General features: G+C 39.4%; 1 protein-coding gene across 2 annotated transcripts in view; it reads right to left on the bottom strand.

Moving 5' to 3' along the window:
- Window positions 1-9,424, bottom strand: part of adamts14 (ADAM metallopeptidase with thrombospondin type 1 motif, 14) — a 57,519-nt gene extending 48,095 nt beyond the window's left edge. Inside the window, exons 1-3 of one of the 2 annotated variants that reach the window (XM_082543394.1) lie at window positions 8,547-9,424; window positions 8,280-8,439; window positions 7,447-7,868 (exon numbers count right to left, since the gene is read on the bottom strand). In XM_082543394.1, the coding sequence (XP_082399520.1) occupies window positions 7,447-7,868; window positions 8,280-8,358 (501 nt within the window). In that variant the 5' untranslated portion in view covers window positions 8,359-8,439; window positions 8,547-9,424. Of the gene's footprint in view, window positions 1-7,446; window positions 7,869-8,279 lie in introns of both variants that reach the window. The other variant, XM_082543395.1, reaches the window with a different exon arrangement.
- Window positions 9,425-13,974: the final 4,550 nt, after the last annotated feature.

Genomic DNA, 13,974 nt, shown 5'->3' with positions numbered 1-13,974 from the left:
TTCACTGTGCTGAGCCAGAAAGGGCACGCATACCATGTGATCAAGAAGATAACTATGAAGAAAATTAGGGGTATAATCGCCATAAGTCTACATGCTCTATATTTACATGCATGCACAATAATGTAGGAATAGATCACTTAAGGAAAAACAGGCTGATTTTAGAAGCAAACTCATTTGAATCTCCTTAAAAATTTACATAATCTATTAATATACTTCTTTTATTAGTATTTTAAATATTCTTAATGGGAGTAGAAGGAGAGGTAAGTAGCAATAACAGCTTCTTCAAGAATTAGAAGAATAAACTTTGTAGAAGGAACAGTTGTAGAAATAAGCATCAAGGTAAAATTGGTACACAAAGAAGTAGCAGCAGCGGTAAACGTAACTGTGTGTGTCCTGGATCCCAGTGTGTGTTTGAATGAGCACCTGTTTATGCAGACATAACACAGCTGCTACAAATAAGGATTAGAGTGAGTGGAAATAAATCACGTTATTGGCTGAGATGTTGGGCTTCCACTGATGGAGCTCTTAATTTAGTGACTTTACCTCAGTGCCAGCAAAGTACTGGAACGCCAGAGAATCCTGGAATACTGGAGTGGGAAAAGCTCAGAACAGAGTCCCTGCAAAGATTCATGAATAGAACAATTTATGCAAGCATTTTTCCATTCTCAGTGGATGGAAAACACCCGAACCCCACCACCACCACACCTACCATCCCCAACCCACCACACAAACACACACACACACACAAGTAAGCCAACTCCCAACTCACTGACTGTTGCCGGGTGGCTCACCCTCTTTTTAACTGATGGACACAGAAATAGCGCTTTTCCTCCCGCGGTTATCTGGCACTCGTGTCACTATCACACATGTAATACAATCAGCCCATCATCTTCGCTAATTCCCAACACATGAGCAGGACACAGTATCATCATAGCCATCACTCATCGCTTCGCAACAATAGCTCATGCTCTTCTGGAGCGCACAGCTGTTGCCGTCTAGCAGGAGCCAGATTCAGAGGATGACATCACAGATTCTGGCAGTCACTAGATGCAAAACACCTTCAAATGAAACTGAAAGTGTGGATCTGTTTTTGTCAAATACTTATGAAGTTATGTTGAACTTTCTATCTTTGCAAGTTCAGCTAAAAATCTGCGGACCAAATATATTCAAGATTAACAAGCAGCTTTACTCTGCATATTGTAATGAGATTCAAATGCCATAAATCTTGCACATTTTAACACAGGGTAGGAGACCAGATAGTTGAATATGTTTGTAGGAGTCATCTTTCTTGGAGCAGCCTCACTGCAGAGGAAAAACTAAAGAGGTTTATCACTGAAATGCAGCTGCAGTAAAGAGAATGAAACTGCTGAAAAATTGTAAGACAAGAACTATGATGACTACTGATGAGTTCCTCACCTTTTAGCACTTTGTTGTCATGAAAATTAAAAAACACACACTCTAAAACTGTGCTATCCACTTCCCATAATTCAGGCTACACCCGCATTACTGCAATCTCCATCCAGATAATTATTTAGCACAGTGTGTGTGAGTCACTGCAATTGGGCTGTAGTCAACTACGGGTAAAATACAAAGTGAAATTACAAAATTTTTGGTCTCTATTGAAGTCCATCAAAAAGCTTTTGAAGATTGAGTGCTGGTGGTACATTAAGACTTAGAGTGCATCTTAAAGATTTGGCCCGCATTTAACAATCTAAGCATATGACTCGCATTCTTATCCTTTTCAGACTGGGTCCTTTCATCATACTTGATCTTCATTCTACGTAAAGCAGACACATCAGACTAAATAATTTGCCTCCAAGCTGTTTGTGCAACTTCAAAAATGCATCTTGAAAATCCCTGCATGCACGAACAAGTCCATGTTTATGTTGGCTCTGATGCAAGGAAACACATGTACTATATTGGTAACAGTCTGACAGCAGCCTTTTTAAAGGATAAGTTCACCTAAACGACAAACAAAGCATAGTTTCCCACATGTACTTAGTGGTCTTTAGTGATGCAGATAGTTTTGGTTTCCTGGCTGAGTTTAAGACTTCTGCCACCGTGACCGACGATAAAGTGCAATATTGTTCGTGGAGATCTAATCTCAGAGATTAGCAGCAGCATGTTTTTGTTTTGTTTTTGTTTTTTTTCCTGACACAAAGTGACAAAAAAAAACCTTTAAATCACATGCAGATTTCAGTGTTAGGATTTTTATTTACTGCGTGATTTGATCACATCAGTCTGTCAAAATGTAAATTTCTGCCTCATAACAATTTGCCTTTGAAACAATGAATCAGACATTTGCTTCAGAGCAAGAGCATACTCAAATCTTACCTAAAAATATATACAAAATGATGTTAATTTGATGTTATCTTTTATTCTGAGCCTCATATATCATACTGCTTTCCCAATGGTTTATGTTGTGAAGGACACTCCTTTAACAAAATTTTCTTATCTGCTTTTATTATTTTGTGGCAACCTCCAGTTGCTAGGGAATAATGTGTATTTCCTGACCAGTTGGTGAGCGGTTACAGGAGGTTGCTGACTCCTCGTGATTGCTTCAATTGCTAGCAGATTTTTAAGACTTACACTGATATTTGGTGATTTAAATATCCAATCTATTAGTCAATTTTTTTCTGTCAGACATAAAAAAAAACTTAAATAGATTTCCCCAACATTTGTTATGTGTAGTTTTTTTTCACTAAACCTAAATGAGATATTACGAGATATTGTCATAAGTTACTTATTTACCTCCTACCTTACTTGGCTCAGATGAGCTTATTGTGGTGTTCTAAACACTTTTAGCCAAGTTGTATAGTGCCCTCTGGTGGACAAACTGTCCATCATCAACACTTGTAAAATGTTTGAAGGGTGTTTCTAATATAGTTTCTACCTTTGGAAAATTTTGTAAAAAAAAACAAAACCAAAACAAAATGGTTATAAATCATAAATAGCTACCTGTAGTTTGCATGGAGGTTGTCAACTTATTTGAAAAGACTCTCCATTTACTCTCTGACCTGTAGAGAAATAATAGATCGCCTTTGACAATTCAAGTAAAATGCAAAAAGTGTGACACAAACCAGAAATGGAGAATATCAACACATTTTCAACACATTTCAAAAGATTCAACTTTTACTCTGAATGCAAAGGGTCTTTTCAAATTTCATTTTTAAGAGTTTCACTCTTGCCTGGCAAGGAGCTTGCATGAGTCTGCAGACAAGTTGGCATCTTCTAATAAAACTACCTCTAATAAAACAACAACAAAGTAATGAGCAAAGTAATGAAAATACGATTTTTGGGTGGTGCACAGCATATCTCTTTGCGACTAGTTTCACCCTAGTGACTGCCAGCAACCTCCATCAACTATTCCCCAACCAGTTGCAAAATACACAGATTTATCTAGTAACCAGTGGTTACCAGGGGGCTCTTGCATCCATAGGCCTATGTGAATGCAGTTTTAGTGATTGATTTCACAGCAACTGCCAGCAACCACCAGGAAGCACTCAGGAAATACACATTTTCACCCTGATTTCACTCGGTTGCCAGGTCTCTAGGCCTTTGTGACTGAGGCCTAATATCCGTATAACAAAATATAGCAGGTCTAATGCCTGCAGAACAACTTTAGCTAAAAACTGGTTGGTAGTTCCTCTCTTTCTACTACATACTGTAACCAAGATGGGGACTTTTAAAGCTCACAAATGCAGTGCATTCCACACTTAACTTGTTTTGTCATTATAAATAGACCATCCAAGGAGCGTCCAGTGCAGTTTTAAATGTAAGATTTAAGACACAGCAATAGTATCACATTAACCTTGTGGACCAAGTCAGTTGACTAGCCTTAGGTGACAAGTTAGTGAATTTAATCACTTCTGGCTTACAAAAGCAAAGATGAACACAGCCCAAATGCCAAACTGGAGGCTTCAAAATGAACCACATAAACCATATGCTTGTGTCTACTAGTTTTAAACCCAGGGTACAAAGAGGAGCTTGGAAAACAGAAAACAACAAAAAAGTTTCTACCAGAATGGAGTTAGTTTAAGAAAGCTAGTAGAACAAAATGTAACTGAAAAAGCACAACAGAAGCTTTCAGAACACAAAATCAGAAAATAGCTAAGAAAACATGGTTTAAACTAGAAAGAACCACCAGGATTGGTCTCTCTTAAACTGTGCTTTATAACAAATCAGACATTTCTACCATGTTTCTAGGTGAATAGGACAGTGTTCTGCATAGGGCCAGTGTGTCACTTGTTGCCACTGAAGGGTACACAGTTGGCTTTCAGAAATAACTTGTGATTTCTATGTGAACACTGCATTTCATTGTCTGTATACCGCTCACTATCATTACATTCAAAAAGAAGAGAGAAGTGTTTCTATCTACTTTTTTCTTAGTTTCAGCACATTTTCCTGTGTTAATAATAATAAATACGTGATGGCGTAGTGATGGCAACCAGTTAAATACATTAGGACCCCTCTATTGTTTCTTCGAATTGTGCGAGACAAAAAGCTCAGCTGTTTTGACAAACAAGTCTGGAAGCAGAGTTGAAATATGGCTTAGAGTCAAAACAGGGTTAATTGCTGTCACCTGCAGACTTGAATCAGTATATAAAGGGTTTGTTTGTTTTTTTCAATTGATGCATCTCTTTTTTTCGTCTTTGCTATTGTAATTAACAGATGATCACTGAAAGGAGAACTGCCCCTCAATGATCTTTCAACTCAAGGTTGGATGAACTATTTAATCAGTGTTTCACAATATGTAGTCATTTACAAAAGGAATCCTAAATTAAACATTACATGCATCTGTCTCCTGTGAAGGATTTCAAAAGCTTCCAGGTGACTTTATCTTCACTCTACTTCCACGCATGCTGTTTTTGTCAGAGGTAGCCTCAATGTGGTCAGCCTGCCATTTCAAATGTCACATGCTTGTTTGGAAATTCACTCTAATTTTCCCAACTGCAAACATCCATTAGCGTCTCACCTCCCATCGCTCTGCTCTGTCAGTATAACACAGCTTTATATTGGTGATACCAAGAGACTGTGTTAGTGCAAAATGAGTCACATAGTATTGGTAATGGTGGAGTACAATGCTGCGGAGACAGACAGGCCTCTTGAGAATGTGCTCTTTCATTATGAACTAAGCCAAACCTAAGAATGTTTTATACCAGTTTCATTGTTCAACTTTTTTGGTGATGGGGTCCAGTAGCTGTTTCCTTTTAGGACCTGACTTTTAGGATCTGGCAAAGGGGTCAAAAAAGCTCAACCAAGCCTTACTTAAACACTTTTAATTTATACTCCCTAATTTTTTTATTAGCAAAGTACAAAAATATTCAAACTGCATGTTTCAAATATTAAGCCACCATTAATTGTCACCTGTATAAGTTGCAGCTAATTAACTCTCACTCACAAAAGCTACGCTAAGCCACAATTTCATACTGTTAATGAACTAAACAACTACAGCAATGTAAAGCATGGATGCCCACTGAGAATTACCGCCTAAATGTAGTTCTCGCGAGCTCTAAGAGGCATTAATACACTTTGGAGATATGTAATATTGGGCAACACTTCACTGAAATAGGTGTGCACAAGACTGAGATGAAGGAGACATTCTGAATATTTATGACTGTTTTTAGTAAGTGTAATTCTTTCAAGTATATAAGCTGAATTTTTTCGTTCTAATTGGATGGCCTATACCATCTCACCTGGCTCCTACGCCTACATATTAAAAGGAGTCATTGGAACACAGGAGACTTAATTGCTAAGTTAAAAATTAGCTTTATTATCTCAAACTGTCACATGTGGCTGGTTTATAATTAAGTCAAAGCATTAAATAAAACAAGAGATTTCCCACATGTCCTATGCCCTATAAAAGTATACTGCATGAGTAAAAGCATGTTAAGTCACAAATATTAAAGTTAGATTAAAGTATATTTAACAAAATATACAGTATATGTTGGAATATTGAAGGGAAAATGCACTTTTACTTGGTTGAAAAATAAAATCTGGCGATTTTTAATCTGGATTCTACAGCGTAGTCATTTACAGATCAAATGGCACAATAAGACCAATGGGGAAAAGATCCCCAGTTCAATCCTGGAAGGAGATCAATCAATTTTTACATTGTTTTACACAGTAAATAAGCGGTAAACCATTAGTAGAATGCTAACATTTTATGAGCAAGAACCCTAACCTATAAAAACAACGGCACCGCTACATGTGCAAAAACAAGAATAGGAGTAAATAGGAGTAAATAATGTTGTATGCTGTACAGATCCATTCACTGCTACCTATGGAGCATCACCTCAACTCTTCAAGTTAATTACAGTCATTTGTGCTACAGTGACTGTTAATAGGGTGTACCAGTGACAGCTGGGAGAAGCTCTAGTACCCCATGAACCTGTACTGGATATTAACAAAATGGATAGCTAGATGGATTAGTGGCTTTAATAGGAAGTAAACAGACCCCTTGTTCTTTAGTTCTCTCTTGATTCAAATTTGTCTTTACAGCTTCCTCTGAACTAGCTTCCTGTACACTTACTCTCATAAAGTCCAACTGTGCTGTGTAACAACTAACTATAACTTTTTTTTCAACCATTTTACAGAAAATGTAATTACATTATGTTAAAACTACACTACCACTAAATAAAAAATACAATACGAGTCTTAAGAACTGCCTAACAACTTTACCAACTTACCAAAGGTTTAAAACACTCACACTTTTTCCACTACACTATGGAAAAGTTTGACCAAGGCATCATTATAATGTCCTGTGGTTGGTTCAGCTGTTCAGTTATCAGACCTTTGATGTTATGCTTATGAGAGGTTATGTTGTCATGTCAACCCTGCATAAAAACAACATTCAAAAATAAGAAGACATCCCTGAAGCTCACTGATTTTGACATTTTCAAAGGCTAGGCTAAAGCCTGCTACATGAAGTTACGTCTATGTTATCAACACTCAGATGGTCATCAGCAGAAAGAAATGCAATCAGGCTCATCCTTTATCAATTTTTGAGATGTTTGTTCTGTAATTTTCCAAATTGGTCTGATCTAGCCGGGAAAATGAGTCTAATAACAACAACAAAAAACAGCATTCAAACTAGCCCACACAGAGCCTAGTGGGTGGGATGTTTTGGAAAATATATACAGATGGGCAGCATTGTAAAGATGTTGTGAGAGACATTTTGTAAATAACGCTGACATTTCTTTAATACAATGCAAACATGTTATTAAGTATCCATGCTGACAAGATGACAGCAGCCTTTTAACATCATCAAAGGATTTCAGATGATGTAACCATTTTTATCTAATGTGATGATGTTATGTGGAACAAGTGCCCCGGGAGACTTTCTGGATATGAAAAAATACATGTCAAAGCATATTCTGGCTGACACAGTGTCAAAGAAGTGAAAGCATCATACTACTGTTTCACGCCTGCAGTAGTGGTACTTACCAGTCCATCACAATTGCTGATAGCCACAGAAGCATCTGGCATGTCAGTCACATCTCCACTGAAAACACAGTCTCCTTGGATTCGTTCCTTGGCCTTTTCCTTAAAGTCCTCTTGCCATTCCACAAAAGCCCCTGGGGCTACCAGCCTCCTGTTGGCCCTCAAGCGGAGGTGCAGTTCTTTCCCAAACACAGTAACATTGAAAAATAAGTGCTGAGCCGACGCTGAGGTGACTGAGGGCATCTCAGAGGCACTGCGGGCCACCCTTCTTCTGCTGCCAAAGCCTGAGACAGCATCAACAACAGGAGCAGCAGCACCTTTACTTCCAATTCCAGCTGAGACCACATGAGAAATGTACCGGCCATGGGAGTCTGTGCTGAATGGCACGATAAGACCATATTCACTTAACTTTCCAGAGATTTTTTCTGATGAGACAGACAGTGTCAAGTGAGAATGACAGTAGTGACCTATGCAAAGCAAGTTCCAAAGGAAATGACAACTAAGCAGTTTAAACAGAAACTACACATGCACGATTGAGTAAAAAAGAGAAAATATAGACAAATAATATTTATTATGACATAATGAATTATCTTAGCATTAATACTGTCTTTATGAAACAACTATATATAGCTGACAGTGGATAGTCACAGTGGAAATACAGCAACACCCTACATTGATTGAACAGCAAGGCTGTCAGGTTTAATGTATGACCCATCAATAGATGCAGGGCTTCATTCTTATCATTATTCCCCCCCACTTTATAAACTTTACAGTGCATCTCTCTGCACCGTAAAAACATGTGTAAAAAATAAAGGGAAACGGAATGGATAACTCACCATGCGCTTTTGCTGCGAAAATACACTCCAAAAATACTTGACTGAGTGAAAAGCACATCAATAAATACATACAATCCATAGCGAGGACTATAATGTGAGAGCTGCCACTTCAGCGCTAAGTTTTCCTTCTTGCTGCAAACTGAGAGCAGAGTTCTCCCTCCTGGAAAAGCACAAATGCAGGAGAAAAGTCCTCAGAGTTGAGCTCCAGCGAAGCAGCCGGGCATTTCTGAGCGTTTCCCTCTAGACGCCAAACTGACGGATACTCACAAGTTGTTTCCAATCTTTTGGCCTGCAATGAGCTGCATAGACCAAGACTGCCCTATCCATTCAGGGAGCAAAGGGGGGGACATCTGTGGTATTGATGACGACAACTCCCCGGTAAAAACCGGGACGGTTTGAAGAGGTTGTCCACTTTTTTCCCCCTTCCTCTTTCTCTCTTTCTTCTTAGGTAACTTTTAAATCGCAAGGAGACCAAGTTAACACACGCCTACGCTAAGAAGAAAAAAACTCAGAAGGGTTCAGATAATGTGTGCAGAGACAGACTGTCCCGGTGGTGAAACATCTGCCGTCCAGTCGTGCACCATTACGCACCAATGGCTCGGCTGCGTAAGTCTCAACTGCTCGACTTGAAGCCACAACCAGCCAATAGTGGGAGCGCCATCTCTGCCCTAGACGACCGCATATTTAGCCTCGCGACTTTTAAACTTCTAAAAGTTCTCATTCTGAAGACAAACTCAACCAGAAGCTTTGTCATAACTGCTAAGTGTTTACACACGAGTCCGCAAAAAAAAAAAAAAACGCATAGGATAACGTCCATGAATGGAAAGGGGCGCTTTAACTGTCGAAACGTGGCATGAAAAATGAATTTAAATCTAAAAAACGGAGATAAAAGAAATTCAACGCGGCTACAGTCGTTTCTTGTTTATTTCAAGCAAAAGCTATAAAATGCAACCAAAGTTCTGAAGCTTCAGTTTTTGCCAAGGCAAATAACGTTAATTACCTTATGTATCCTTTTTACTAACATAAAGAAAACATTGCACATTAAAACTGGTTTTACCATATGTAACATTCTACCTTCGTTTTTTATCTGCCTTCAAAGATCCTTTAAATGTAGAGTCAAAGTACATGTTGGGGTAACGTGCAGGTGTGCCTTTTGAAAACTCAGGCCTATCATTGGCTAGAGGGATAATAAGCGATTTGATATAACTGCACGTTTTCCATGTTCTGGTATCAACAAAATACACACTGCATGATCCGATTTAATGACCTCAAGTGGTTTGCGTTTAAAGTTAAATAATCATGGCGAATCCTGCAGATGTCACTGCGAGCATATTGTTCCATTTTGGAGAAAAGGAACAAATCCAAAGCCATCATTTGAGGCTTAGGATGTGTGAAAACTGTGCAGCAGATTCCATCGGTGGAATGACAGCCTATTAAAATGCTGGATCTGCTCGGGCAACCAGGATTTTGTTGGCCACGGCTCAGTCTGCTGGAGTCCAGACTTAGTCAGACATGACAACCAGCCTGAGACTGAACCAACAACTCTGCAATCCTTCTCAAAGGAAGAGAAGGGGGCTGGGCTAACATGAGTCTGACTTTCAGGTACTTTTTGAGAAAGGGGGGGGAAAGTGTCTAGACAGGACCTTCTTTTTCCTCCCCAGTTCCTCGACTGCGTCTGGGCCTCAGATAAGAGTACTCTGCCCTTAATTTTGGGCTAATTAAGCTACCAGGATGGTCAATGCAGAGCAGGTGTGGGTTTAGAGCAGTCATTCCCCCAGGGCAGCAATGAGAGGATTTTGGATGGTGATCCAGACTTGTGCATTAATAAGCAATGGAAACTAACCGCAGCATTAAGAGATGGAAACCATTAACTGCCTTGTGAGAAGATTTTATGCAGTTTTTCCATCCATACTGTTTGGAGGATTTTTTTCATGTGTTTCCAAAAGCCAGAATGACATTCCACAATATAACATAGTATTCAATTAGAAGTCTTGTTTTTCCCCTCTAAAATGAATAGCTCCACTTACAGTCTGTGGTTAAGTCCACACACCAGAACAATTTTCTACTACAGAACACTCTGTCCTTTACAACAGGAGTGTAAGATCAAAACTTCGGTATAGGTTTGTCTCCAAATCCGGTTTTCAAGTACAATTAGACATGTAAGAGTCAGTTTTTCTGAAAAAAAGGAGAGAAAAAAGATATTAGCTGACAGATTTCCCTCTCATATTTCACATAGATGGGCTTCAAAGCCTAAACCATGCCTAAAATCTGGCGCATATAATTTCTTTACAGTGCCTGGTTTAACTTTGTCAGGTGGAGCTGCAAAGAATCAAACGTCTTCTCCCACACTGTGTTTTCAGCAGAGGGGGAAAGTTGCAGTATAGAGTGTGGAATTGTGGATGCCTCAATGTGTGCTGTAATGTGGTCTAGCCATGCCAGCGTGCTGAGAAAATATGTGACTTTTCATCTCTGAGATGCAGAGAGATGCAAAGCAGCTGCTAGTCTGCCCGGCAGCTTGCGGGAAGAGCAGCGTCTGAAGTGTTCGGATGGTTAAAAATGAGCACACAAGTTTCACTTCACCTTTTTTTAAAAAGATGTGATTAATCTGGGAGCCCTGTGCAGCTCTAACAGAACTAAATCAACCCTGTCTGTTTCTTTGTATTTCAAAAACTATTGTTTTTCATTCAGTTTTGTGGGAAATGAATGCAAAAATTACACTACACTTCCTCTTTCTAGCTGTGGGTCCAGGTTAGGTATTAGGGCTTCTTTTAAATGGCAAGTAGGCGGTTGCAAATTCCAATTCTATAGAAGTGTGTGAGAAAACTACCCTTCTGCTGATTTGAATTCTAAACACTTTTCTGATTTTCTAGGGTCTGAGGTGTTTGTTTTAAGTCTTATTTATTTTGCTCATTTATTACAATCCCATTTATGCTAAAATAGATGATAAAGCAGGGTATGCTTGTGGCGACTGACCATTCCCTATTGTATGAGTGTGCAACGTTCTTGGCTTCTCACTCCCCCATCAGCTCTCCACTCTTACTGTTTTAAAAAACTAAAAATGAGTGACGCCGAGGGATCTTCATCCTTTTTTTAATACATAATTTATAAGTCTAAATAACACACTTAAGAATCTGCTACAATGATAAACTACTCCTTCTGCCCTTAGATTATCAAAAACATATCACGGAATACTACCTCTACCTTTCAATTACTGTTCATTTACATCTACATCTTGGGTCTCCGAAGAACATGTTTAGAACGCCATCCATCCATCTCTTTAACTCCTTATGAATCTTAGTGTCACAGGGGTGCTGGAGTCAGTCTCAGCTGCCAGGTGCCGAGAAGCCTTCTGTGCATTTCTGATAGTCTTGCATGTGTAATGAGACTCACTGACACTGACAGTGGCAGTGATGTGACATTGCTGTGACCTGTTCATGTCTGAAACAGAGTTATCTTTTCAACAAAGTCCAAGTTTGTCAGAGCAAGTCTTAAATCTCAAGTTCATGAGGGAAAGTTTAAGTTAAGTCACAAGTCTATAGATAAGACTGTTATCCAATAAAGCAAAAAGCAACAAAAGAATGTTGCTGATCTGACACCAAGGGTTGGTTTCATAAAAAGTATTTGTGACTATAGAAAGATTGAATGAAATTCTGTGATTGAATGTAAAGTTCACTGTATTGAATCACTAGCTTATACAATATTTAAAGGTTGCCAAACATTTGAATTATGCTCCAACATACAGAACATATCACTAAACTGAAGACAGCTTGGAAGAATAGCTGCTAAATCTGGTGCTATGTGAACTTCTATTTGTTCACCCGAAGTGCCAACATAGTTTTAACTCACTGGCTTAACAGCTTAAGCTTATTTGACTGATGTTGCACAGCTGAGCCTAAAACAGAGGACAAAAATACAATGACACATGGGATGAGTTATGACTGCAGCGCTGTTTGTGTTCCTTGGCATCACAACAAATAGAGCATTCTGTTTCAGCTTTGAATCAGCTAATCAAGCTTTGTATAAATTAAATACACATTGTTAAGTTAACATTCAGGTATTGTTTGAAATAAAGGTCTAACTTTGCAATGTAGTTTGACTGATTACTATGCAGTATAAATACACTTGCCACCCACTTTGTTAGGTACATTTTGCTAGTATCGATTGGATTCCCTTTTGCTTTCAGACCTCATTTAAGTCTTCGTAGATTCAACAGTTTAGTGTTGTTTACACAGTTCCTGCAAATTTGCCAGGTGTACATTGATGATGCAAATCTGCCATAGTACCACATACCAAAGGTGCTCTATTAGATTCAGATCTTGAAACTAATTGGCTATTTGTTTTATTATTAAATGTTTTGAGCTTTACATGTGTTATCCTGCTGAAAGCAGCCATCAGAACACTGTTGATATAAAGGGACAGACATGGTCAGCAACAATGCTAAGGTGGGTAATGGGATTGATCTTCAGTTTTAAAGTGTCTGTGGTGGGGCGTGGTCTGTGGTGCCGTGCGGACGCACCTGCATGGCATCTGCAGATCCCGCCCGCGGTGGTAAATCACGGGGAAGCAGGGTTGAGAGTGTTGTTGTGGTGGGATGCATGTAGAATGAATAAAGATGGCTCAAAATGCAGATCTGTGGTCCCGCCGTGCCTTATTCACACCACAGTGTCCCATATACACTGGCTTGCAAAAGTATTCGGCCCCCTTGAACTTTTCCACATTTTGTCACATTACAGCCACAAACATGAATCAATTTTATTGGAATTCCACATGACAGACCAATACAAAGTGGTGCACACGTGAGAAGTGGAATGAAAATCATACATGATTCCAAACATTTTTTACAAATAAATAACTGCAAAGTGGGGTGTGCGTAATTATTCAGCCTCCTGAGTCAATACTTTGTAGAACCACCTTTTGCTGCAATTACAGCTGCCAGTCTTTTAGGGTATGTCTCTACCAGCTTTGCACATCTAGAGACTGAAATTCTTGCCCATTCTTCTTTGCAAAACAGCTCCAGCTCAGTCAGATTAGATGGGCAGCGTTTGTGAACAGCAGTTTTCAGATCTTGCCACAGATTCTGGATTGGATTTAGATCTGGACTTTGACTGGGCCACTCTAACACATGGATATGTTTTGTTTTAAACCATTCCATTGTTGCCCTGGCTTTATGTTCAGGGTCGTTGTCCTGCTGGAAGGTGAAGCTCCGCCCCAGTCTCAAGTCTTTTGCAGACTCCAAGAGGTTTTCTTCCAGGATTGCCCTGTATTTGGCTCCATCCATCTTCCCATCAACTCTGACCAGCTTCCCTGTCCCTGCTGAAGAGAAGCACCCCCAGAGCATGATGCTGCCACCACCATATTTGACAGTGGGGATGGTGTGTTCAGAGTGATGTGCAGTGTTAGTTTTTCGCCACACATAGCGTTTTGCATTTTGGCCAAAAAGTTCCATTTTGGTCTCATCTGACCAGAGCACCTTCTTCCACATGTTTGCTGTGTCCCTCACATGGCTTGTGGCAAACTGCAAACGGGACTTCTTATGGTTTTCTGTTAACAATGGCTTTCTTCTTGCCTCTCTTCCATAAAGGCCAACTTTGTGCAGTGCCCGACTAATAGTTGTCCTATGGACAGATTCCCCCACCTGAGCTGTAGATCTCTGCAGCTCGTCCAGAGTCACCATGGGCCTCTTGGCTGCATTTCT

This window comes from Aulonocara stuartgranti (assembly GCF_965226115.1).
Source record: "Aulonocara stuartgranti genome assembly, chromosome: 8".
NCBI lineage: Eukaryota > Metazoa > Chordata > Actinopteri > Cichliformes > Cichlidae > Aulonocara > Aulonocara stuartgranti.
Note: the sequence above shows the minus strand (reverse complement) of the source record. Positions and strands in the feature narration are given on the sequence as shown.